The sequence below is a fragment of the Pezoporus occidentalis genome, unplaced genomic scaffold (genome assembly GCF_034315485.1).
Source record: "Pezoporus occidentalis ecotype Australia unplaced genomic scaffold, CSIRO_AGI_Poc_V1 ctg110, whole genome shotgun sequence".
NCBI classification, from domain to species: Eukaryota; Metazoa; Chordata; class Aves; order Psittaciformes; family Psittacidae; genus Pezoporus; species Pezoporus occidentalis.
Genome location: NW_026912887.1, coordinates 2110806 through 2136926, shown reverse-complemented (window position 1 = coordinate 2136926; position 26121 = coordinate 2110806). Strand labels below are relative to the sequence as shown.

The window sequence follows — 26121 nt, the reverse complement described above, 5'->3', positions numbered from 1 at the left end:
AGTTTGAAAGCAGAAAACCACAAGTGCTTTTAACATCAAGACTTGTGCTGCTGAAATGGAGAAACAATGAGCTGCTGCGCATGCCATGGGCTACTGGCAGACAAAATATACCCCCAGATGTGCTGACCTTCCTAGGGCTGTAAATTAAACAATTAAATGGAAGTTTTAGTAGTAAGAACAATTTAGCATGTATAAGGTACAGCATAAAATTGTGCAATTGATGAAAAAAGAGAAAGTTTAACTTCTGAGTGGTTTGAAATCCTACCCTGAAGCACCTGAAAACATTAAAGCTTTAAATTTACACTCCTCCTTACAAAATGCTTGGCTGCATGTAATGCTTCGTGCTAGTCTCTCTGGAACCCACCACATCACTCCATCACCATTTTGATAAGGAAAGAAACTTGGACCCAAGGATACAACCTGGCAGAGCAGGAAAACCAGGAGTGAAGATGGACAGGGAAGTGAGACCTCCTGAGTCCCAGCCTGATTTGATAGGCACCTTCTCCTCTAGTTCTCCTGGTGGCATCTTGTCTCCCTAGGCAACTACAGATTAGAGAGGAGACAAAATAGCTTGATTCCAGAACTGGAAAGCAATGACTGGAGCTTCGATGTAGGGAAAATGTCAGGGAAAGACAGTGAACTAACAGTTGAAGCAGAGGCGTCAGAGGCAGGTGCTTCAGGTTCTATTTTTGACTCGGACGAGCCAATTTGCTTCTCTCTGCTTTGGCTTCTCCTCTGCAAGATGAGGATGCCAGCAGCTGCCTCCTGGGTGTGGGTTGCTTTGCTGAGGCCAGGGTTGTCAAATCTCCTGTTCTGGATGATGCTCACTTGACCTCAGCTTTGTTCTCTGCATTGTTGCCTGCATCTACTTCACTTGCATCTCTGCTGTGCTTTCCTGGACCTACACAGGGTGTAAAAGGCACACAGGAACATGTTTTGGAGCTGTGCAAGGTGGGACCTTCCTCTATTACTGCATGGCCTGAGGGCTTCCCCATGGCAACTGATAACCAAACAAGATGATGTGGGGGTCTATAGAGCTGGTAAAGTCCACTAAATGGAATTGTGGCCCTTGCACCTCTCTCTGAATTAGATACTATTGCAGGGCACAGGCAATAGATAGGTGCTTGAGTTGTGTCCAGAGACGGGCAATGGAGCTGGTGAAGAGTCTGGAGCACAAGTCTGATGGGAATGGTTGAGAGACCTGGAGGGGTTTAATCTGGAGAGGGCTCACGGGGGACCTTATCACTCTCTACAGCTACTTGAAAGAAGGGTGGAATGAGCTGGGGATCTGTCTCTTCTCCCAGGTAACAAGACAGAGCAAGAGGAAATGGCCTTAAGCTGCACCACGGAAGGCTTTCATTGGATATTAGGAACAATTTCTTCACCAAAGGGTGCTCAAGCATTGGAACAAGCTGCCCAGGGCAGTGGTGGAGTCACCATTCCCGGAGGTATTTAACAGATGTGTAGATATGCGGCTTGGGGACATGGTTTAGGGGTGGACTTGGCAATGCTGGGTTAACAGTTGGACTTGATCTTAAGGGTCTTTTCCAACCCAAACAATTACGTGATTCTCCGAGCCTGCTCCGTTATATCCCCATCTAATGTTAGCCCAGCTACAGCTCTGGTCTTTACAGCAGAGGGGTGGTGAGGGACAAGTGATGATTATCAGCCGGGCCCACCCTTCCTGGCTCTGAATGAATGAGTTTCCAAGGCTGCGGGTGCTTTCTCTTTGCTGCATTCCCCAGAAAATCCCTGGTACTTGGGCTATCCTTCCTTCCAGGAATCACTGCCAGCTCCTCCTGTCCTTCTATCAGTCAAATCCGCTACCGTGTAAATTCAGGTGTGCTGCGAGACCAGATCGGTCGATCCCGGAGCCCGGATCGAGTGTGGCGGAGCAGGGAGCCCGAGCACAAGGTGCACTTCTCGGTTATTTCTGATGTTAAAGCTCTCACGTTGAGGGCTGCGGCCGGGAGCCGCCTCCGCGCTGCCTTTCCACCCTCCCACCCCGCTTCCGGCAGGCGCCGAGGACCGGCAACCAGGAGGATCTCGGCGCGGGGCGGCCCCTTTGTTCGCGCGGGTCGCAGGGCCCGGCCGTGCCCCGGCCCGGCAGCAGGGAGGGAGGGGCCGAGGCTCGCTACCGCCTTCCCGCCGCGCTCCCGCCTCAGCCGCGCAGGGCGGGTCTCGGCGGCCGCCCGCCAGCGGCTGCAGCCTGCGGCGGCTCGGGGCTCCCCAGCCGCTGCCCGGGGGTAAGGAGGCAACAAAGGAGGGGCGACGGCCGGGGAGCGGGTCCGCGGAGCGCCCGGGAAGAGGGCTTGGCGGCGGCGGCTGGAGCATTGCCCTTGGGCGGGGCGGGAGGCACCGTCCTGAGGCGGGTGCGGGCGGTGCTGCGGCCGCGCTGGTCCCCGCAGCAGCGCCGGAGGCTGGGTAGAGCGCGGCACGGAGCGGGTGGCTCGGGGGGGTACACACCCGCGTACACACATCCGCTGCTGCAGCCTCGCCGCCGGGTGCTGTGCGGTGACGGACACCCGCCGGGGCAGCTGGAGCGGCAGGGCCTGTCGCTGGGAAGATGGAGCTGAGGGTGGGTGGCAGCATCCATTGCTCGAGGCCGAGCGAGTTTAGGTTTGAAACGGGGGAGAATTCTCTTTTGTCTGCGGGAAGCTGGACTGCTCAGTCTGCTCTCTGCGTTGTTGCTCTTCAGTGATACAGATATCAGCATTAACTGTGTGCTGCAGGATTTGATGGGGTTTTGTCTGTTGTAGCAAGATGTGCTTCTGAGGAAGGCCCATCAGTGTTGGGCTGCTGTCATTTGCAGGGTGAATGGAGCGGGATGTGCCTCTTGTACCTCCTGGTGCAAATCAGTGAATGGTCTGTGTGGGAAAGCATCCAGGGATGGAGGCAGAGGCGTGTGTTATCTCCAGGGTGTCTAGGCAGGCTGCAGCAGCGTTAGGGAAGAGCTGGGAGACAAAGCACTGTGTCAGTGCTGGCTGTTACTTGCTGCTCTGTTGGTTGTCAGTCTCGTAGGCCTGCAAACCTTGTCTCAGGAGCTCATCCTGCTGGAATGGATGTCAAGTTTCACCAGTCCGTCCGTTACTGCTGGCTAGAAGAGTTTCCTTGAGGGTGACTTGCAATTTGAGGTATATTTGGGGTGCATGGCATGTGTGTTTGCCTTAGCCTCTGCCTAGCAGTGCTCCAGGAGGGCCCCGTTAAACAACACGGGTCAGTCCTGCCCCATCGTTGCTGGGGAGGTGATGCTTTAAATGTGCTGCAGCTGCCAATTTTTAAACTGGGATATGGGATTTGGCATTTTAAGACATTACCTGCCTGCTCTTACAGCCTGCCAGGGCTAGGATGGGGAGAGTCTGCATCAAACAGCTGTGTTCTCATGAAAATCTGTCACCGTGCCTGCCAGAAATCACTGAGAGTACAGGACTTCAAAGGCTCAGCTCTGAGACAAGCCCCCTGTTAAACCATTGGCACCAGCCATTATGGGCATATCAGAGAGAAGCTGTGCTGGCACCAGTCTGTCACCTCAGGAGCACTGATGTGTGTGAGGGGCCTGCCTTCATTTAAGGGGAAACCAGTGTGTTTGGGGAGATGTTCTTAAGAACTGTACAGACTGAGTTGTCTGCTGAGGCTGAGGAGCTCCTCTTCTGCTCAGCTTCCTGCCGCCTCTAGCCTTGGAAGCTGCCATCATTTACTCCAGCAAGTAGCAGTTCCCGATACATTTCCTCTTTCTCCCCATTTGTGCTTCTGCTCTGGCAGAAGAAATGATGAAGAACCCAGAGGGGAATTTCCCAGTGTCAGGGGTGCAGCTGTGGAAGGGTACAGGTGCCAGTTCTTCCCTTCCATTACTTTTAACCATGGGTGGTTAAAATGGTAAGAGCACAGGTTCTACCTCCTGACTGAGGTTGCTTTTTTTATTTATGAAAATGCCTCCTTTATCCATGAAACTTAGGAGGAATAAATAGTTTGGGGGAGGGAGGGAGGTATCATCATTCTGGTGAGGATGAGAGTCAATATATAAAGCAAGTTCCATCTGCCAGATGCAGGGTGTCAGTACCACTTTGTAGACTGTATACAATGCATGGCAAGGTTTATGTACTGTTAAAGCTCTGGGAAAGACGAGGTAGCTAGATCTGAACGTGGTTTGTTGCTAACCTACATTAGACACTGCTGTGCACTAATTTAGAGATGTCTGTAGGTATTTACAGAAATGTTTTTCATAAACATCGTTTATAAACACCTTGAACCTCGTTTCCCCCTCTATCTCACAAGGGGTCTGAGCACAAGAACAACCAAGGAAGTTGCTGATGTGAGGCAAGAAGGCATATTTTCCCCCTTCTGCTCAATTGCTGAGTTAAAAGCAGCCAACAGTCTCTGGCTGTGGTTCTCTTATCACTATTCTTTTGATATTTACAGTAGAATTTCAGGTTTTGTTTGGGAGAGCACCTTGGCTCATGGTACTGGTGATGTCAGACTCCAGCAAGACTGGGACTTTGTTTTACTGGTCAGTTTTCTAAACCAACCAGATTAGGTAATTTAGTGAATCAAGATGACAAACTGTCTAAGCTTGCTCCAGAAGCTCAGGGCAGAGAAAGGAATTGGACTTGGTCTTCCTGAGTCCTACTCTAATCCTTCCTTCTCCATGGGGCTGGCCTTCCCAGGGAAAGCTCTGGTCTCCGTGACTGATACTGGTGGAGAACAGAGAAGTCTGTCAGTGCGTCGATGTACAAAGTCTCTTTCTGCAGTACCACCATGCTCCTGGAGCATCTCCCCTTGCTCTGCTGAGAGGACCCTGTGTGCTGTGTTGTGTGGTTGAGCTGCAGTGCTAAACAGGACAAAGCAAATTGACTTTCCTTGTAGCTGGATTTAATTTCTTACTCATATGACTGTGCAGTAGCTCTTGCTGTAGCTACCAGTGGGAAAATGACTTCGTTGCATGTGACTCTGAGGCTGGCACCTTAAACTGATAGTTACTGTTATTCCTGACAAACATCCTGAAGAAATGCTGTAAAACAAAACCAAACACCACAATAGCTCTGCTTTAGACTTTTTGGAAATCATTCCCATGCGGTGGCGTGGTTTTTATCTCCTCCTAAATGAGTGGAACTGTCTATACAATAGGCATGGTTGGTTGAGAGACAGTGTAAGCAAAGAAAGACCAATGAAATGAAGAAATGGAACCAAACGTTGTGATATATCGTTGTCATGGTTTAACTTATTTTACTTCAGCCCATGGTTGGAACTAGGTAACTTTCAAGGCCCCTTCCAACACAAATCATTCTATGATTTTATTCTATGATGGAATAAAATATGATGCTGACTTGAATTGGCACTGAAATTAGGTGAGCCTTTCCTTTCAGTGATTTATTTTATTATGCTTGTGTTTTCCCACCTGCATAGTTGTAGAGAAACGTGTGCACAGACAGTGGAATGCCCTGCTGTGGACTCTGAACCAGCTGTGAGGTCCCATCTCCCCATCCTCATCTGTGCTGAAGCACAAAGGAAGTCTGAAGTTCTTGTTTGGTTTATTTTGGGAGTTAATGTTCTGAACTCTGCTGTTGACTCCCTTGATAGCTCCATTTGTGCCTGGGAAAGCCAAATGCTTCTTTTTGAAAAGTATTTGTACTCTGTGTCTATAAACACTTCAGAAAGATTTCCCAAGTCCTTTGGTGGGCTGGATGTTCAGTGGTGCCTAATAGAGTCGAGCAGCTCTTCATCTCTGCTGCTGTTCCTTAAGTAATCTTGGGAAAAATCTGTTTTCTCTGTATTTCTTTCTCCCCACATGGGTGTTGCAGCTCTGAACTCCTTTGAGGTCTGTGAATTAAATGCTCTGTGGATGTTGGAACTTTTTAACCACTTCTTGGTGTTTTTCAGTCCCTTCCCTGTGCTCCCTCAAATGGTTCCTTTTAAAAAGATAATGTGAAGAGAGTTGTATTGCTTGGGCCAGAGCTCTCGCTGAAAATGAATTGTTTTGTTTGCAGTGGTGTAGTAAAGGCTGCATAGATGTTGGTTATGCTGGAAGGGCTTCACAACAAATTGGAATGACAGAGGCTCCCAAGAGATCACCTGTCCCAGGTTATGTCCATCTTCATCCTTGTAATTCGGGACAGAGGTTTGAGGATTTTTATTCTTAAAGAATGATGTGGGCAGTGAGGGTTTTTCTCCAGCCTCCCTGGCCAGTCTAGCTCAGTTACAACTGCAGAGCATGTGTCTTCCCCTTTGTTTTGTTTATTGTCGTTATGGCTTTGTATATCAGCCTCTTACTCTACAAAGGACCAGTACAAAGGTGTTTCATTGACAAAAGCCGCACAATTTCTTCTGCAGCATGAACTTCTTTGGCAGCACATCCTCTGGCGGGGCAGAGGAAGGCTTCCAAAGTGAGGCACCAGCTTCTGGCATAGGCACCAGCAAAGGCTTTCTCTGGCTGGTCTGTTCTTTTTCTTCCTTTGACATATTCCTCCCCCATTATCTGTTGTATCATGCTCTGAAAACTTCTGTGTCCGCCAATTAGTGCTGGAAACTTTTCAGCCATCCTGACAGGCACAAAAAGCAGCTGCCTGGTGAAACAAACAGCACTTCCCATCCCTTGCATCCCTCCCATTCATGACCTACAAGCACATCCCCTGGATGGAGAACAAACCTCCCTGGAAAGATGCCTCTCCTGGAAGATGTGGAGAGGTCTTTATGTCATGAGATGTGTTTAATGGGCTTTTTAGCCTCGTATTTGACTGTTGTATATTGTGTGCTGTATTACCTCAGTAGCTTCTGTCAGCCCTCTGTGTGAAGCCTATCCTGGTGATTAAAGGCTGCTCCTTAGCTATATTTAGCATAAAGCTATTTGTTTTATAACTGAGATCCTTACTACACTAACTGGAGTAGGTCAGTCTGCAACCTTGAATAAGTGCATTTTTTTTTCCTCTGGACTTCTGTTTCCCAGCTGGTAAGCTTGTCACGTTATAGCTGATGACCAATCCACCAGCCATCCCTAATGGAGATTTAATGAGGAGCAATATGGCACTGAAAGGCAGGCTTGTGTGGAATATACTGCTGGGGCAGGGAAAGCTTATGTTTTGCCTTACACTGTTCATCTTTTATGTATCTGTGTATGTAGTCTTGTAGTGGGATCTATGAAGTAGATTTTGAACTTGCTAAATCATAGAATCACAGAATGGTTTGGGTTGAAGGAGCCTTAAAGCTTATCCAGTTCCAATCCCCTGCCATGGAAGGGCCACCTTCCACTAGCCCAGCTTGCTCCAAGCCCCATCCAACCTGGCCTTGAGCACTGCTGGGAATGGGGCAGCCACAGCTTCTCTGGGCACCCTGTGCCAGTGCCTCAGCACCCTCACAGAGAATCTCTTCCATAGGAAAGATTTCTATGTGTATGTATATTTATATGTATTTCTACTAAATGATATTGGCAGTAATACTCCTGCAAGTTTAATCATGATGTCTCCGAAGCATCTGCAAGCACTTTTCCCCTTTTTATCTCTGAATCCCCTCAAAGTGCTTTGCCTAGATGGTAGGAAGGTGTGGGAGCACTTCCAGCACATTGACATGCAAACGTCAAAGTCAGATGGTACTTTAGGGTGATCATATGGTTCAGGTTTATGGAGTGCTATGATACACTCTGCCTTAGGGTGCTGGCAGCATTGACTGTCATTGTTAGAAGAAGTTACAACTTGAATTTTGCTTTTCCTTTTTGATTGAATCAGACCCAGCCTGTGTTGGAGATGTCATGCCAGCACTCTGGTGTGATGTGCTTGGGCTGCTGCTTGTAGCTGCACTTTACTTGCTTGGCTAGGTGAAATTATATCTTGATCTCTGTACAAAATCATGATGGTGGTCTTACCTGCATTAGAGGAGGGATTAGTGACACTTTCTATATAGAAGCCTGTTTCTGTAAGGAGTGCAGGAGCATCTGGGGACACGCAATGCCTCTAAAGCTCTGGCTAGAACATGTAGTACTGCAATATTCAAGGAGTGTGGTGGGTTGATCCATCTGCCTACCTGCCTGCAGGCTGGGTTCACCCTGGCAGCTTCACTCTTATCTCCAGAGTTAGAAATTGTTACATCCCATTTTTAGCCCTGATCCATCTGAACGGACCTGTTCCTTTTGGCTGCCAGCATCTGTGCATCAAGCACTGCTGTTATGTGTGCTTCCCAATGGCATGGGGTAGTGTGTAGATAGGAATGCTGATTAAAACCAGGCTGTGGAGCAGTACTGCTCTTGCAAGGCCTCTGTTGCTGCTGGAGGAGGCTGGGATGGACTGTCTTTCCCAGATGTGTGCAGATGTGCCAACCTCTCCTATTCCTGCCAGCCCAGCAAGTCCCACTGCAGCACAAGGCAGAGCACCAGGCATGTTCAGTCTCCACACCTCCTTTGCAATCTGACTGTGTAGGATGGCGGTTGCTTTTTCACCCTCTAGAAACTGTAATCTCTCACCTCCTCTGGTGTAACATCCTATGGTGCTGGGGTGGCTTAGTGTGTGGCTCAGTGCCTGGAGGCTTTGAGCTCAGATCTGTACCTTTCTACATGTGGTGCAATTCAAAGTAACTGACAGCTTCTCCAAGGCAGGTCGTGAGGTGTGGGTCATAGGAACCATGAGACAGGAGTGATAACGTTGATAATGTTGATGGGCAAGATCCAATTTGATATAACTTGCTGAGATTATTGTGGTTTTGGTCATCGATAGGGATGTAATTTAATTAAGAGGTATGTTCTGTCTTGTACTGTAAGGTTTGTGAGCTAGCTCTGGCTTTTCTAAGGACCTTTTTAAGGTGGTGAAGTAGGAAACTTCATGGTTAACACATACTGGCTGAAAGGAAACTTCCTACATGACTGGCCTCTGTGTCCAGCAGTGGCTGTGGTGGAGCTGTGTAGGTATGTCAGTGTTAGCTGCGGTCTGGGGAAGTTACAGTGCTTGTAGGGAGGCTCAAGAGACAGCAGCAATTAATCCACATAGCCCAGAGGTCAGGCTCTGAAGTGGGAGGCTGGTGAATCAGCAGGGAGGAGGAGGGTGCTCCAGGGAACAACTGTATCCAGCATTGTTCTGCTGCTGCCAGTGCAGCGATGGGAACCAGGATGCTTGATTGTGGGTAGAGGGGATGGGGCTTACACAGGGCCTTGGTGCTCTGGAGAGAGGGTGAGTTTGCACCTTTGCAGCATCTTAGGTTTGATCTCTGATCTTTCAATAGGTACCAGTGGTGGGACCCTCCTGGTCTGTCACCCTTCTTTTTGCATATTGGTACTGTTATCATCTGTGCAGCAAGTTTACTGACCACCGTGGAAGAAGGAAGCAGGACTCCTGGCTGTCAGTGCTGCATTTCAACTGTGAGAGGGTCTGTGTTTCCTTTTCCGCTTACCTCCTGTTGTATCTCTGCTTACTCTTAACAGCCAGTGTCAAAGTGGGTTAGTTATTCTTTCCACTTTTGAGAACATTTGCTTTGTTTGAAGGAATAAGATGATGTTAGCTCATAGTATTTGGCATAGAGTTTACTTGGAGATTTTGCCTGGGATGCAGTATGCATTTTGGGTTGCCCATGTCTAAACCAGACTGAATTCAAGTGATGAAGGTTTAGAGAAGATCTCATAGGATGAAATGGAAGTGGTGAGTGCTGTGTCTCGGGACCTCTCAAAGGAGAGCATTGCTTGGTCAAAATGATACTGTGAAGGTGGAGAAAGGGCAAAGCTGTCTTGGGAGAGCATTGGACGCAGTGGGAGAATGTCAGAGGGCAGGGTTTGCAGAATGTGTGAAGGGCAGAGTAGGTCTGTGGGCAGAAGGCTGGCTTGACTAAATCTGGACTGGCAACTGATGGGGGATTCCCAGCAAGAAGAGGCTGAAATTGATGCTGCTGAACTGCAGGAATGAAAAACCTTGTTTAGTTATAAAACCACAAAAGGAGTTGCATTAGGTACAGGGTAGGTCTTTTTGTCCTGCATCTGTGCCTGAAGTTTCAGCAGCTTGTGGAGAGGCAGGGACAGTTTTCCCTTAATGTGTCATTGTTTGTGTTGGAATTCTTCTGAGGGGATTTCTCACTAGATGTTAAAACTTGCAGAACTAATGATCCAGGGAAGGGCTTTGCTCTTGTTCCTGCTATAGTGACCAGGTCTCTGCTGCATACTGAATTGCAGTAAATGTGTGGTTATATGGACAGGGTACCTTCTTCTGGTGCGCTTGAGGGTATGTGTAGATGTTGGGCAGCTTTAGTGGAGCACAATGGGGGCTTCAGGAGCAAGCGTAGCATGTCCCAAAGGTATTTTCTATTACACCAAAATATGTTGCATTCCAATCCTATTTTCTTTGCTTTTAACCAAATCATCTGCAAGTTTAAACAGGTACAACTGCATTATCAGGAGACAGGCTGTCATAACACTGCTCTGAAAATGAAAACAGAATTCCTGGTTTCAATGTGCAAAGAGAAAGAGAAGAAGCTTGCAAGACTAGTTGTTTCCTATTTTCAGCTCTTTGTTGCTTCAGCTTTTCAGTGACAGTCAACAAACCAAGGCTGGCCTGCTAAGAAGTCTTCATTGCATGTGCAGATTGTAAGAAAGGGGGGGAAATCAGGGCAGGAAGGACCTGGGTGCTGTTTTTGTTTCATAATCAAAGCCTAGGGTAGAAGTTAGATTGCAGAAGTGCACAGATCAAAAACTCTGTTAACGTGAGCTCCAGTGAATACTGGATCAAGTGCCAGGGTGAACTTTAATGCTGCACTAAATCAAGTAATGAAAAGCCGGGAAATTCTAGAAGTCCACACTCTTCTGTGGCTTTGCACAGGGTGTGTAGCCTGGCTGAGTTAGTGTATAGCTCAGATTTAATTAAAGACTTTTTTTTCTCCAGTAGTAAAATACCAAGCACTTATAACAGAATATGTTTTTATAGCAGCCTTCCAATGTCTGAAGGGGGCTACAAGGGTGTTTCATCAGGAGCTGCAGTGATAGGACAAGAGGTGATGGGCTCAAACTGAAACGGGGGAAGTTCAGGTTAGATGTAAGGCAGAAGTTCTTTACTGTGAGGATGGTGAGGCACTGGCATAGGTTGCCCAGAGAAGTGGTAAATGCCTCATCCCTCAACCAGTGTTCAAGGCCGGGTTGGACAGAGCCTTGGGCTACATGGTCTAGTGTAAGGCATCCCTGCCTGTGGCAGGGGGTTGGAACTAGATGATCATAAGGTTCTTTCCAACCCAAACCATTCTATGTATCATTATCTTTCCTGCACTCTGCCTTCCTCATGTTTCTTTTCCAGATCCTACTTATGACACTTTCTGTGAATCGGCCCCTTGGATTTTGCCAAAGCCTCTTGAATAGTAGAGAAATCTTTCATGGACCAGTAGCAAGGATGAAGTCTGAACTGACCTGGAGGACAGCATTTATGAAATCTCTGTATCTGTTCCCTTCCCAGGGGAGCTGTGAAACTTTGGTGACTTGCCCTGTTTTCCTCTAGGAACACTGTCCCCTGCCTCCAGGGCTTAACTCCAGGGAGCAAGAGCTCACATAGATCCAAGCTCATCCACAGGACTTTTCCCACAAATCAGAGCTAGTTTTGCTCTGCAATTAGTGCCGAATTGTTGCTATCTCCTGTGTCAGTCTTCAGCAGGCGTTTTGCCAGCATGGGGAGTGTGAGCTCATCAGCAAGCCCGTAATTACTCCCTAGTTTGTATGTAATAACTTCCTTGAATGGCCTTTGTTTCTCGTGTTTTGGTTGGAGTTTTCCCCATTTTGCCTCAGGTTTTGCACTGTGGTTTTTAGGCTGCAGTGGGATGGTTTTGCATGTTCTTCCTTTAATAACCATTGTTTTATAATGAAACTAGTCTATTATAGTGGATAAACTAGCTTAAATATGGAAGTTTTTAACTAAAAGGCCTCTGGGCTTTCCCTTTGCATTCTGTGCTAATTATTATAAAACTGGAGTGAGAGAGACAACTAAACACAAGCTTTGTTAGAGGTTAACAGCCTTTCAGATGCGTAAGGGAGACTACACGGTAACAACAGAGCTCTATGGCCGAAGAACCTATGTGAATTCAATTGCAAGGGAGGAAAAAAACCCGATGGCTGTCAGGATTTTGGGATCCCCTGATTTTTCCTGTGTGTAAGTGAAAGCAATATGCTCCTTTCTTTCATTCCTGTAGTGCTCTGCCTCCATTCCCTCTATGGGGGAAGGAAAGGTTTTCTTGGGAGAGGACTCGGACCTTAATTAAGAGTGAGCATCTTTTATTTCCTCTATACTTCAATTAAGCAAAAGAATTTAATCCTGATCTGCCATGGGCTTCAGGAATGGGTTTCTGATTGCTTGTTGGAAGGAGTAACTAATGGGAGAAGTGAGAAGGCAGTGCTAGGATTGCCTTGGGTCGGATGGAACATCTTAAGGATTTAAGAGATGAAATTGACTTTTCAGTGTAATCTCTGCTTCTATTAGCAAAGCTGCAGCTTGACTTTATCAGATCCTGTCTCTGTGATCAGATTCGTCTCCTATCCCTCTCACAGAAGATGCAGTGGTTTGAGTCCAGCCTTTGGATTTTGTTTGCAAGGGAAACTTTGGTTCTTAAAATCCCTACCCCTGTCTTTGCAGCACAGCCTGTGTTACGGGGTCCTGAGCGTGGGACACCAAATCTTTGTCTGTCCTTGCCTCTGGCATGCAGTCTGTTATGTATCCTGGAGCAATGGCTCTAGGATATAGAGCTGCTTTGCTTAAAAATCTCATTTTCCTGGGGGTGGGGAGGGTGCAAAAAAGCTTGGAAGTAGGAAGAGGATGCAACCAAATGCTCAGAAATTAGAGATTAAATAACCTTACATAACTTAAGAAAACAGAATAAATATCTTTAGGCCAGTAAAGGTTTTTTATAAGGCTTCATAAATGAGCACCAGAGTTGGCACTGTGAAAGCTTTTTGCCTTTATTCTGTGTGCCTGTTGTTGAAGTGAGTGCAGAGCTCCTCCAGCGATCAGTGGACCAGATTCTTTAGCAGTTTCTTTTCAGGAAGATGTTGGGCTTCAGGTATCACTTTCACCATTTGCAGTGCCTGATGCTGAAGGTTTCTGCAAGCAGGAATGCTGATTTCACTGGGAGATTCTGCATGAGGAGTATGACACAAGTGAGTATGAATTGCTGGAACAGGCAGCTGTGGGTCTTGTGGGGAGCAGAGTTCTTCTTGGGCAGTGCTAAGGTAAGTTCACTCTTGTCCAGAGTCTCAGAGGCTCTTGAATGACAGAGGATGGGGCCCAGACCCGGAAACTGCTTCAAGGCTCTGAACTCTCTGAAATACAAAGCCAGAACATGGGGTGAAAATTAAGTTCCTGCCTTTATGTTTAACTCTCCTGAATATGCATGCAAAGGATGTGTTGAAAACAAAAGTTGGTTTTAACTTTGGTTGACCTTCTGTTGGACCTTCCCCAGGTATGTGTTGTGTGGCAGCATGTGGGATTGTCTCCTTCCTGTAGAGGCTGGGGATTTACCTTGCAGGCGTATAATTCCCTTTCTATTGCTCCATATGGAGTTGCTGTTATTACATTGTTAGAGCAGCTGCAGAAGGGATTCTTGGTCTTCCTAAGCTGTGTCTTTTTTACTAATGCAAGAGTCTGTGCAGATTTCAGCCACAGCACCACATCTTCTGATAGCCCTGGAAGTGGCTGGAGCTCTGCTTGCAGATGTGCTGCCATAGGGCTGCATCCCAAGTGCTGGTGTTCCCAATCCTTAGCATGAACATGAGGAGACCTGTCATAGTGTTTTAAATAATGGCACGAATTGCTTTTCAAAAACTATCTTAGATAGGAGTAAGTGAAACCAGGAAGACTTTATTGTGCAAACCTTTCCCTATCCCAGCTGTTGTCTTTAAAGTCACTGATTATTTGCATGAGTCAAGATTGTTGTAAAGTGTTTTACTACTTCTCTGCATTGTCTCTGTTTATCATTAACCTTCCATACAACATGATAACCTTGGTTTCCTTCAGTCTGATGACTAGATAGTTTTCTTTACCTTTTTTTCATAGGCCCTTGTCCTGAAAAGGTACGTGCATGTCTGACTGCAGACTTCACGTTTAAGTTCTTACATGTGGATTTCCAAAGCTAGAAAATGAAAAACCTAAATTTTGGTACTTACTTTTAAATTCTATGCTTAAGAAATAAGGAGTTATTTCCCCACAAAATATTGCATATACCCGACTGTTACACCAGTGCTCAGATACAGTGGGTCTAAATGCCACTTGGATCTGCACTCGGAGTGAATTCCCTGTGCCTTGCCTAGGGTTTTGTGTTGGGTAAACATTTCTTACATCCAGACCCATCCAGAAGGAAGCACCAAGCACAGGATGGGATTGGGGCCAGCTCAGTCTGGTGTCTGGAAAGCTGCTCCTGTGTCTTGCAGTTGCTTCTCTCAATATGTTGAGGTGAAGAGATCCTTAGGGGGCTTTGTCCTGGGGGTCTGCTTTGTTGCTCACATCCATTTTGAATGGGATGGTATTCCACATGGCACACAAGTACTCGTGTGCCTTGTTGAGGGTACGAGGGATAGATGAAGCAGAGAAACTTGCAGATAAGCTGCATTGCTAAGGCTAACAAAGGATTTTGCTTCCAACCCATGTTATTCTTCTACCACGTCTGAACAGATTGAAGCCTCAGCACCTCCAGTTGTTCCTGGTTTTAACCTGTGCTGTTCTGATGCGGCCAGCCTTGTAGATACTTGAATATCCAGATATATTTCTTGTGGTGAAAGGTATTTTTTGGAAGTTATTTTTTTTGGTATTTAAGTACAGTATATATTTGTACTGAAAAACTGTTCCCTTTTTGAATCTGAGCCCAGGTGACTCAGATCCAGCTGAGTCCCCTTTTCTGATGGAAAGATGGAGAAGAGATTTTGGTCATTTGAAGCAGGCTTTCACATTGTGCATTCCTGGGATGCTTTTCTTAGTTGTGGGAACAGACAGAACCATTCATCTCGGTATGAAAAGACTGCAGGAAGAATCTAGCAGAGATCCAGCAAAATCCTTGTAATCTGTGTCATCTTGGAAGAGGAAGAAGACAAAAATAAGCAGAACTGATGGCCCCACTATCCACAAGGGCAGATGGGGTATTTTTTATGCTGTGTCTGGGGAAAGCCACATTTCCATGAAGTTATGCAGGGGGTCAAAGCTTACAGCTTATGCAGGTAATACAGGGAGTAGGAAAGAAAATGGCTCGTGTGGTTTTTATGCCACTTGTGGCATCATATTTGTCTGTATCATGCATCTACTGCTGGAAGCAGGTTTTTGAGAAAGGCTTTGTCTGTTAACAGAGGCTGTTGGGATACTGAGGCCACAGTACAGGAGCTCAGGCCAAGTTATCTCTAATGGAGATACTGGCCTATGTCCCAGGCCAAGGCTGTTTCTGCAGCACAAAAGCTGCATCACTTGGTTGGGAGCTGATGTGTGACTTGGATGGCTCTGGGTGAAGATGACCTAATGGTGTAATTCAGAAGAGCTCTGTGCTCGGCATTTAGAGCTTCCTAAAACTCAGCTCATGTGTTTATGTTGAAGTGGGGGAGAAATTAGTGACAGGGAAGGAGTGTCTGTCCCTAGCAGCAGGCAAAGGCTTCTTTAAAAGTGTCCCAGACATCAGTCGCATCAATGCATTTCTAACCATCTGGATTTATAGTAAGAATTCCTACGTTCATCCTCATCTCCCTGTGTGATAGTGAGGGTGCAGGTACATGCTAAAGCAGTTGTCCATGTTTCCTGGCTTTGGTCAGTCTGCAGCTTGTGGAGATGAGAATGACACTTCAGACAACCCCTCAGACTCCCCTGTGAACCAACGTGCAGTGAGTGGTGTGGGGCTGAGGGCATCTGGCTGTCATGGAAGGTAGCATTTGAGTAGTTTTTGGCTCTGTGTGGCATGGACACCCCAGTGACTGTGGCCATGAACCAGCCATGGTGATTGTATTTCAGGATAAAAACAGCTATCTGCTCAGAGGGTAGTGTAATTAGCAGCCTGTGGAGTTCATTTGGGCTTCAGTATTAGGATGTTGAAAGCTAATGTGTTTGCATAAAGATTTATGATAGAAACCTCTCTGCAGTGGGAGTGCACTTCCTCTTGTTTCTCTGCCTGTGTAAAAATAAAATCCAGGCATCCTGAGAAGGAGCAGAATATCACAATATCCTGTGACCTGTGGGGACAGCTGATCCTCAGGGATAATGAGTAGTGGAGGGAGAATGAACTGAAGTTCCCTGGCTCTTCACAGAGGAGCAAACTAAATTCACTGTCCCTAAAGCGTATGTGGTTCTGGCTGCAAAGATGGAGATCCAGAGAATCCCTCTGACAGAGGCCTGACAAACTGTAATATGTTTTTATTCATCTGGCACTCTTTCCCTGCTCAGATTCTTCTGTTTTATCCTTCCCCTGTGTCCTTTTATCCTTTGCTCATCCAGAATCCTGGCAGTGGATTCAGCCAGCATCCCCAGCTTGCTTAATCACAAGTACAGCATCAAACCTTGTAACCAAAAGGTAGGGCTGGGTGAGGAGATGTGCAAACCTAGGAGTAAAGGCATATTGTGAAGAAGCAAACCTTCAGGTTGAAAGCGATGGAGATGGGGCGAGATCTCTTGATAGAGCACATCAGCTGCCAGCAGAAGTGCTAGAAATCAAATTGCTGTGTACAATCAAAGCTAGCCCCAGGCAAAATGTGTCATATGAGATGGAGTGGGTGGGAGGGAGATGTCTGATGGCTTGACAGATAGGAGGAATATTGATACACTGATCAATGTTTCTCACCTCCAGAGTCTGTTACTTGTCTCCCTATTTTATGCTAAATAGAGCTGGGATCTGCAGCCTCCTGTCCAACTCTGTGACAGCATCTCGCTTTTGCAGTCTCTAGTGCAGGAAGGCAGTTTTCTTAACACAAACTGCTTGATCTTGTTCCTGCTGCTGGTGATGTGATCTGAGCTTCCCACTTCTCACCAACAGCCTTGACTTCTGTGTAAGTTAAAATACTTCCATTTGGTGCTGTCTGCAGGTGTCTGAAGTCACCTGAGGTGTTGAACACGCTTTGGGGGGAACATGGGGATGAGTGGAGCTTGATCCCTTGGGTTTTCACTTGGGCTGTCTTTGCTGATCCCTCCTTTCTGTGTTTGTCTAAGCTGGTGTGGGACGACTGACTGTAACTGCTGGACCACTCTTTGGTGTCTCAGATATTTGTGAGCCTTCAGCGATAGAGTTTTGGAATTCTTCTTGTGGTTTTTTTGTCCTCCGTGTCTGCTCGCAGATTTCCCTGGAGCTCTGCCAGCCCTCCCCTTGCTCTGACCCAGCCTGTGTTGAAATCCTTACTCATGCCTTAATCACTTCCTGTCCCCACTATTGCAATTCCCTCCTCCTGCCATCTGTAAATCTCTGCTACATTAATTCTCAGGAGTGCTGCCTCCTTCCTCAGCCCAGGCAGCAGGTCTGGGTGTCCCCCAGCTTCTGACTGCTCCTTGGCTTGCTGTCCTTGCAGTTCCTTTTACCGTGGGGTTGGCATTCTCTGGCTTACTGTGCTGCCACCTTCTTCCCTCCTCATCCCAGCCTGCTCAGCCAGCCTGAGCTTCCTTTTGGCTGATCGTCTCAGTGTGTTATTGGTTTTTCTTTATCCATTAGGAATGGGATTTTTTTTTTTTTTAAGCAAAATAGTCATTTCCTTTATTTTTCTTTTCTTGTCATAGAACTTTTTGCTTGAGGAGTTGTGTGTTTGTTCATGCAACATCCTTGCAAGGAATTTGGAGGTTTTATTCCACTTGCCTACCAGGAAGGGAATGGCATAGGGAAGGGTTATGTGACTTCACTGATGAATAACTGATAGAGTCATGCTCGGGTTCCAGAAAGTGATTTTTTTTCAGTCTTACTGGAAATCCATGGGGTCAGATGCCCTTTTTCTATAACAAGGTTTTGGATTTGTCCTTAAAGAAAAGAGCTGAAAGCCCCATCTTAGGCACTGGCCTCTCCTTCCTCCTTCTGTCAGTTTGGAGAGGCTGCCCCAAAGTCTTGTGAAAACAGGGGCCTTGTACCAAAGGTTCAAGCTGGGGTTGTTAGTGCGCCCTTGGGAAGGGCTCTGACAGCAGAACTAGGTCTTGGTTGATGCATGAACTGAGATTTTAGAACTTAAAACTAGTCAATAAATCCCAAACTGAATTTAAATTGTTTGGGGACTCTGGGAGGTTTCAGCATTGGTCCAGGACTCCAGGATTAAAGTGAGACTGTGAGATTGAGGAATGTAACATTAGGATGGGAGATGGAAATGATCACCCTTGCTTTACAGGAGAAGAAATGGAAGATCTTGACTCTGCTGTGGCTATGAGGAGGGTGCTGGGTACTGCTTTATGGGATCCTGTTTGGTGCTCTCCCACCTATTGTCTGTCTGGTTTGTGTCCTCTCCCAGGTCTGTAACAATGGAAGAAGAGGTCCGTCATCGAGAAGCCTGAATTGTGATACCAGGAAAGCCCTTTGAGACACTGACAATAAGAGCCTGAGATACAGGAGACGGCAAACATGCTGAAGCCAAGTGGACTTAAAATCCCAGGCAGAGCTGGGAAGCACTCCAGCCCAGTGGGACGGGCATCAGGGACCACTACAGCTGCTGTCACCACTGGCTCAAAAGAAGGTAAGGACTTGATATGGTAGGGGCATGAGCTGACCCAGGTGATTAAAAGCAAAGGGCTAGTGGTGCCAGTGTTCAGTAGAATGTGAAATTCCCAGCTGTACATAGATTGATCGTGAGCATGGATCAAAACAAGTGGAATGGGGTGAGTAAATGGTCTCTCTTTCCTCAGGAATGCACAAAACAGGTTGTAGAGGGGGTGGGAGACAGATGCATCCTCTGGTGTTCAGGGCTGATAAAGAGTTGCTGCCTCCTGCCTTGCTTGTTTGTGTATGTGTACCTGTACAGATACTAACATGTGAAGAGCTGGTAATACTTAGGCAGATGAGAAATTCACCGAGGACCTTATTAAACACTTATTAAATATGAGGACCTTATTCACCAATGTGAAGGGCTGGTAATACTTAGGCAGATGAGAAACTCACCAGGGACCTTATTAAACATTGTCCTGTAGCCATGGCTTTTGGCCTGTGATAATGCAGGAGTAAGCACGAGGCATGTAAGGTGGTTTGTCCTATGCCAATTCCCTAAAATTAGTGCCTTTGTTTGCACAGAATCATCAGAAGCACTGGGATTTGAATCATGACTTTCCTAGACATACATACCCAGGCTTTCCTGTCTGATGATCCATATCCAGTTTATATGTAAGCTATACAGACTGCCGCTATACAGTATAATTAACACTTTGAAAGCATTTGAGGAGTGTTTTGCTTAGGAATCATTTTTCTGGCTTCTTTAATTGCTAGGTGCTTTGTATCAGATATAATTCAGCAAATGTTCAAGGTGCAGGTTTTGTATGTAATGCTTTTTGTCTTTCTTTGTTATAAAAGGCTTTCCCTTAGCTTCTGGGGAAAAGAATCAGGATGATGTATATCCTGTCAATCAGTTGTACATCCAATATGTTACACTTTCTGTCTGAGAATGTCACTGGCTGCTGCTTGAGGTCTGTCAGCCTCTTGTCCCATAATAATTCAGGCTGTTGCCCCCATGCCTGATTTCTTCACTGTATGTTTTAGTTCCAAAAGTGTACATTGTTTGGCAGAAGCAGTAAAGCTTCGTACCTGTTGGACAGTGTAGGGGGTAACAGTGGGCAAAACTAGCTTTAGCATGCTACGACCAATTATCATCCGTGATAATGATACTGCAGAAATGAGGGTCAGCAGACAATGCTCCGTCTTGTCAGGGGAATGTAGAAGTGTTAGTTATTGAAACAAACCAAAAAGCCATTTCTGAAGTTTCTCTTATGCTTGCCCCATGAACACCCTCCATTGAGAGGGTGGTTTGAGCACAACCCCTGCACAGGACTTCCATGCAAAGTCTCTGCTCTCTGCTGAGCAACCCTGGCTCTGCTGTTATTACACATCAGGGCTCTGCTTTGCTCATGGATGTCTTCAGCTGAGCTTTCCCTTCTTTCAATCACTGATAGTGTATGTGTCATCTCTCCCACTTAGTAAATTCTTTCCTTGAATAGTATTTAAACCCCAGTTTTAACTTGGTTTTTTGCACATGTGCGGGGTCTTTGAGGGCCCAGTCACTGCTTGAGGTCAAGGGCTGAGTTCCAGATGCTGTGCTGTAATACAGCTCTGTAGGGAGTGAAGCAGCACTGCTTTTCCTTGGCTGAAGGCTTGGCCCTGGATGTAGAGATAAATGTTTGAATTTCACTTTTCTGTGTTTGAGTGGGTTTTAGTATTAGACTGATTCCTTAATTTAGTATCCATATCAAAGATACTGAAGTCTCCTTGTATCTGTTTGCTAGAGGGAAGCATGAATTGACAAAGGAAATTCTTAGGATAAAGTTTATAGGTTGGGCTGTTTAATTTGAAGTTCTTCCCCACACCCATTTCTGTATTTCCCTCTTGTTTCTCCCAGCACCTCACTGGGGTTGAGAAACAAACCCAAAGGCCTCCAGTGACATGACTGTTTAGCTGCCAGTTGTGAATCTCTCGATGCTGGATTTAGACTTGCACTGTGGTGTGGAGTTGTTCTCTGGTGATTTTTATCACTTCAACAACAAAATGAGGGACAAGACCTGACAAGGCCTGTCTTCCCCATGGGTGCTTTGCGCTGAGGTGTCTCAGCAAACACAGTCACTATGTGTGTTGTGGTATGAAAGAGTCAGTCAGCACTGGGGTCTGATGCAGCCTTCCAGCTGAATGCAGCACTTGTGTGCTGGAGCTTCTTTGTGCCTTGTTCAGCTATAGCCATCTGTCACTGTGATAGATATGCAGCAAAGCGTGGGCAGGATCTGCACCAAAATGGGTTTGATCTTTCCAGGACTAAAACTAATTTTTGAACTTCTCAGGCAAAAAAGTGTGTAAGGAGAAGGGGAGAAGTCTTGGGAAAGTTGGTGCTGTACAGCTATGCTACTGCTCTTCTGCCTCTCAGGACAGTGCAGGGAGCTTTCCACAGGCACAAGGCTGCCATAGCAATCATAGCACTGAGCAATTCCTGCCTGGAAGGTGAGAGCAGGGCACAATTACAAAACAGAGCTGTTTACTGGGCCTGTGCTAGGTGGATAGTTGTGGTAGGGCTTGTGGCATCATCTTTAATGTCATCCCTACCATCATCATCTTGCTCTGTGTCCTGCATAAGAGCTACCACTGTGCCTATTCATGGCCTGTACCTGCTCTTCCTCCTGCAAATCTCTCCAAAGGCCTGGCCAGCCTTTTGCTGCCTCCTGTTCCTCTAAGTGGTGAGCAAAGTCTGCATCCCCAAATCCTGTTCACTTGCCTGTGGGACCCTCTGTGAGAGCTGCAGTGTGTGTGCTGGCTGTGGGGCTGAGCAGCAGCACAGGCAATCATGAGATTCAGCCTCTGGCAGGGAAAAACTCCAAGAGAAAATATTCTTTTTTTCTAAAGTGGTTTAGTTCTATTTTAGAGCCAAGTGTCCACATCACTAAAATCCTGACCACAGCAGGCACTGACGTCAACTCTGAGGATGCCTGCAGCCAAAGAATCTGGTGGTAGATGGCTGTAGAGGCTGGATTTCATTACCTTTCCTGGGATTAATTAGGCCTGGGCCATAGGAGGGTGATGGAGCTTTACCCCATCCTCACTCTTCTGTCTTGCTAAAGGATCACTCATCCTCTGGCCTCTAAATGGATCACTGGTGTTAATTCATGGCAGTACTGATAACCCAGCTTTACCAAGAGAGGTAAGTGCATGGCAGCCTGAGGGCTGTTAGAGCTGGTAGTACACAGTGAGCACTGAGTGCTCTCCTCAGTGTCACAGCACTGGCTCCTTTCTAAGATACAGAGGGACAGTGGCAGAGATGGAGAGGCTACAAACAATTGTTCTTTTGTGTATTTAATTCAAACACTGCAAAGGGCTTTTTCTGCTTTTCTTTCTTCTTCTGCCACTATCCAGGAAAGTGCCTTGAGGTGATGCGTTTGGTGTCTGGTGAGATGGAAAGATCCTCTAAAGATACCAAGCTTAACATCAGGTCTTAAAAACCTGGGTGAAGGAGGTTGTGTGCAAGGCATTTGAGAAGCCCTGCAGAAACAATGAGCTCTGCTCTGTGCTGTCTTTGAATGTTTGCATGAGCTCTGTCAACTGTGTCTGTGCACTGAGGATGCTTCCTGGGACACTGTCAGGGTTTGCCCTGGGGCATCTGAGTGCACTGATGTTTCTGAACTTGTGTGTTGCTTCCATACTTTCTACTGGCATTTCTGGCTTCTCTGGGTTTTTTTAGGTGTTTGGTGAACTACCTGAGCCTCGCAGCTCAGTGGGAAAAAAAAACCCAATGTGGTTTGGATTATAAAATACAGAGCTGCAACATTGATCTCTCTGAATTTGCTACCCTGGGGGAAGACAAGAATCTCAAAAGCTTGAAATATAGATGCAGAAGAACCATAAATATAATCAAGTGCAGAGTTAAACTGGAACAATGTACAGCCTGTTGGCTCTGAGCTGTCTCTTGGCTCTGATAGTCTGGGGCTGCCTGAGAAAGACCCCACATTGAGGTTGTTTTCCAGATTGGGTGTCAAAAGAAGGTGCCTGTTCTGCGGTCGTACCTGAGAGTTGTCAGAGAGCCATTAGCTACAAATCAGTTTTGAAAAGCTTCATGCTTTCTTCCTCTGACTTTCCATATGCTGAACAGTCTTGCCTGCAGAAGTGCAAGTAGACGTATTTTCCTTTATTCTTAGTCTGGAATACGCAGGATGCTTTGGTTTCTCCTTTCTCTTTTCCCCAGCACTCTGTTCATATTAATTTATAGAAGGTCAGTTGTCTTTCATCCAACTCTTATCTCTCTTGCATTCCCAGCCATGGAAATGTACCCTGTTAAACTTGACCACATAGTCTTTACAACTGACATCTTCTGAAACGGCACAGAGGACTGATGCAAATGGGAGATGCTGTGTGCTCATGCATATTTAATCTCATAAGTCATGGCTGTAGGTTTCTACAGAGACCATACATGATGTATTCACAGTATGTGAGGCAAGCTGGCTCAATATATCAGAGTTATTTTTCCTGAGAACTTACTTGGAGCCCCTGTTTCCTACCAGCTCATGGGATGTCCTCTTTGAACTTCCCTGGAGTGGAGTTACTGTGGTTCCTACCTGAGCTGGCCCTTTCAGAGACCCAGGAGGTGTAAGGGCTTTCAGTGGTGGCGTTCTGGGCTAGGTACATTGGCTTTGTGTGAGTGGGAACTTTTTGTTTTGTGAAGGAGACATGAAATGGTCATTCACACTGAAAGTCAGTGAGGGACTATTACTTGACATGGATTCTTGGACAACATTAGGCTTGGTGAGTGGTGTCCACACCAACTATCCCCTTCCTTTCTCTCCCATAGAGCTGGAACAATGGAAAAAGTAAGTTCTGCTGCTTTGTGGTAACTTTTTTCCATAAAACCAGACTAAAAATTCATCTCTAGCTCTCTCAGGAGAGGATTTCCCGCAAAAGCGTTGGCTTATTTCCCATGCTTCAAGTGAAGACAGTTACTACTCCCAATCCCATATGCAAGAGAGGTTTCTGTGCTAAAGGTGTGGCTCATTGGTAAAGGGCTCAATATAATGTTTGTATTTCTTGTTACTTACAAAGCTCATATGTCTTGGGTTCTTTCCCATCCTCCTCCTGGAAAAGCCTATTTGAGCCTGGAGCTGCAAGATGGAAGGAGCCTGGAAGCTGTGATGAATGGGTCCACAGAGCCCTCCCAGCTGGTGGAACAGGTGAAAGCCACTGGGAAGGGAAGTGTTCACATTTCAGAGTGGGTTTTGTCTGCCCAGAGTAGTGTTAGAGTAACTTGGTCAGAGGAAGAAGTCTTGCCTTTCACAGTGCATCTTGCTGTCAGCTGGGGCTGGTGTTCATTTACAGCGTGTTTGATGGCTCTTAAATCTCTTCTTCAGTTAAAGAATTCTAGCAAAAGGGGAAGGAAAAAGCAAAACTTGTATTTGCAGCTGGAGCTGGGCAGCACTGGGACTTCAGTGCTGGAGGCAAAAAAGCCCAAACCTATAAGCTTGTTCTGTTATCTTGAGAGACAAACAGATCCAGCCTGAATCCAGCCTAGAACTTGGATTTTGCAGATGGATCCTATCTTTCTAAATAAGAAGGTGGAAGCATCTGTGACTTGAATATCGTGTTGGGACATGGCTATGAGAATCAAAACTGGTTTTCAAAATGGGTGCCCAGTTTTATTGCCAAAACGTGTATTTTGATAGCTAAACCATACTTTGATAGCTAAACCATCCAGCACTGCCAGGAGCCTGGAAATGCCTTCCACTTTTATACAAGGGTCTCTACATTATTTCTCATGGAAAATAAATGCCCAGAACTATGTTTGCTGCAAAATATCTGCCTTTGCAAGCACTGTCTGATGCTTTTGTTCACTAAAATAAAAAAAAGTGGACTGGAGTACTCACTGGGCCAGTTAAAGAGCACTAGACGCGTGGTTCCACAGGAGAACTAAACAAGTTATGTTGGAATGAGAGGTTTATAATCCTGAGCTGTGCTAGTTATGGGGGTGGTTGATTGCCTTTGAGTTTTGGTTGCAGATTGGCTCGAGGCTGGTTACATCCTGTGGGTTAGTTTCTTCTGTGCCAAGGGGGGTGAGCTCCATGTTCAGGCAGCAGCTGGGATGGGTTTGCTGAGTGCAGTCACCAAGTTTTCACTAGGTGATCAGAGCTGTACTCTAACCTGAATGTGACCAAGCACTCCTAGCATTGGAGAAGAGGCCAGCAGAGGAAAGGGCTGGCAGGACTGCATGGGTTCTGTCGCAGGTCCCCTCTTCACAGATTTCCTTTGAAAATTGTGTGGTGCAATCTTTTTATCAGGCTTGAATCTGTTTTTGAGTCCTGGGGGTTGATGTGGGGCTTTGTTTCCTGATCTGTCGTCTAGAAGCACAGTTACTTCTGAGGGCTGCTTCTGGTTTCAGAGACTCTGCAATTCTCTATGTGTCTCATTGCATACATCTAATCCCCATCATTAATGAGCATCAAGACCTGCATGAATTCTGCTGGAGGAGTCTAAATCTCCTGACCTCATCTTAGCTCCTCTGTAAGATTCATGCCTTGCTCTTGCTTCCCTTAGTGGGAAATCTTCATTCATTTGTATGTATCTGCATTAGGGTTAACAGCAGCATCTTGGTAAATTAACTTGGAAATCACTTGTTTGCCCCTCAGGTTTCTCAGGATTTTGTTGGAGTAAATTGGCTGGATGCATAGCAAGAAGTAGTAACTTCTGCCTCTAGGGTTATGTTGTAGTAAAACAGAGAATGGGAAGGTTTCCTTGATGAGGAATTTATGCCTTGCTAATAAGAGAGCTTGGGCAGCTTACTCCTGGGTAATCATTGATGGGTTGGCAGTGTCTTCACACAGGCTGTCTTATAAAGCTGCAGGAAAGAGTGCTGAGCCTGTCTAGTTTTGTATTGATCTATTCTCATTCCCAAATATGAAAGACTAAACTACTGTTTTGTCTAAAACAAAAGGAATGGGGTTGTGGTGTCCAGAGCAGCTGATTGACTGGCACAGACATAGGGAGCTAATTCTTGTCCATTCAAAGGCTTTGTGGCTCTTGATTAATATTAACTTGGGGCGTTGTGCACTGGCAAATCAAGAGAAAAGACCCCACATGGTGGGGCCAGAGGCTGCTATTATTTCTAGCAAATGTTTGTGTGTGGCTGTTTTGCTTCAGGCTTCATGGAGTGATCAGTGTTGTCAGCTCTCATCTGAGCGCTGTCCTCAATGAAATCCCTGCTGCAAGCCTGAATGGATATTCCTCGAGTCAGATTAGTGATCCTTGCTGGAAATGCATCATTGGTGCCTGTGAAGTTTGATCAGGTCTTGCTTTATCTTAATGGGTCTGTGTACACAGGATCTTCAGTTCCAGGGGGAGTTGGGAGGGCAAAGTGCCAAAGAGTGTTTTAAGATCAAATGCCTGTGACTACTTCAATATCAGCAGATTATCTACCAATTAGTAGCAAGAGCTCCAGTATCCCTGTACACACAAGGCAGTCATCTGTTCAAGAAGTTATCAGATGTCTGAGAGAAAACAAGAGCGTGTTTTCAGGGACTGCATAGGAAAAACAGCAAA

At 46.2% G+C, this 26121-nt stretch overlaps 1 protein-coding gene across 4 annotated transcripts in view; it reads left to right on the top strand.

Moving 5' to 3' along the window:
• Positions 1 to 1832: 1832 nt before the first annotated feature.
• The window catches only part of CLIP2 (CAP-Gly domain containing linker protein 2), a 78568-nt gene continuing 54279 nt past the window's right edge, over positions 1833 to 26121 (top strand). The window contains exons 1-2 of one of the 4 annotated variants that reach the window (XM_062632223.1): positions 1833 to 1914; positions 18374 to 18595. In XM_062632223.1, the coding sequence (XP_062488207.1) occupies positions 18484 to 18595 (112 nt within the window). In that variant the 5' untranslated portion in view covers positions 1833 to 1914; positions 18374 to 18483. Of the gene's footprint in view, positions 1915 to 2076; positions 2247 to 3854; positions 3877 to 18373; positions 18596 to 26121 lie in introns of those variants that run through there. The other 3 variants (XM_062632213.1, XM_062632241.1, XM_062632232.1) reach the window with 3 other exon arrangements.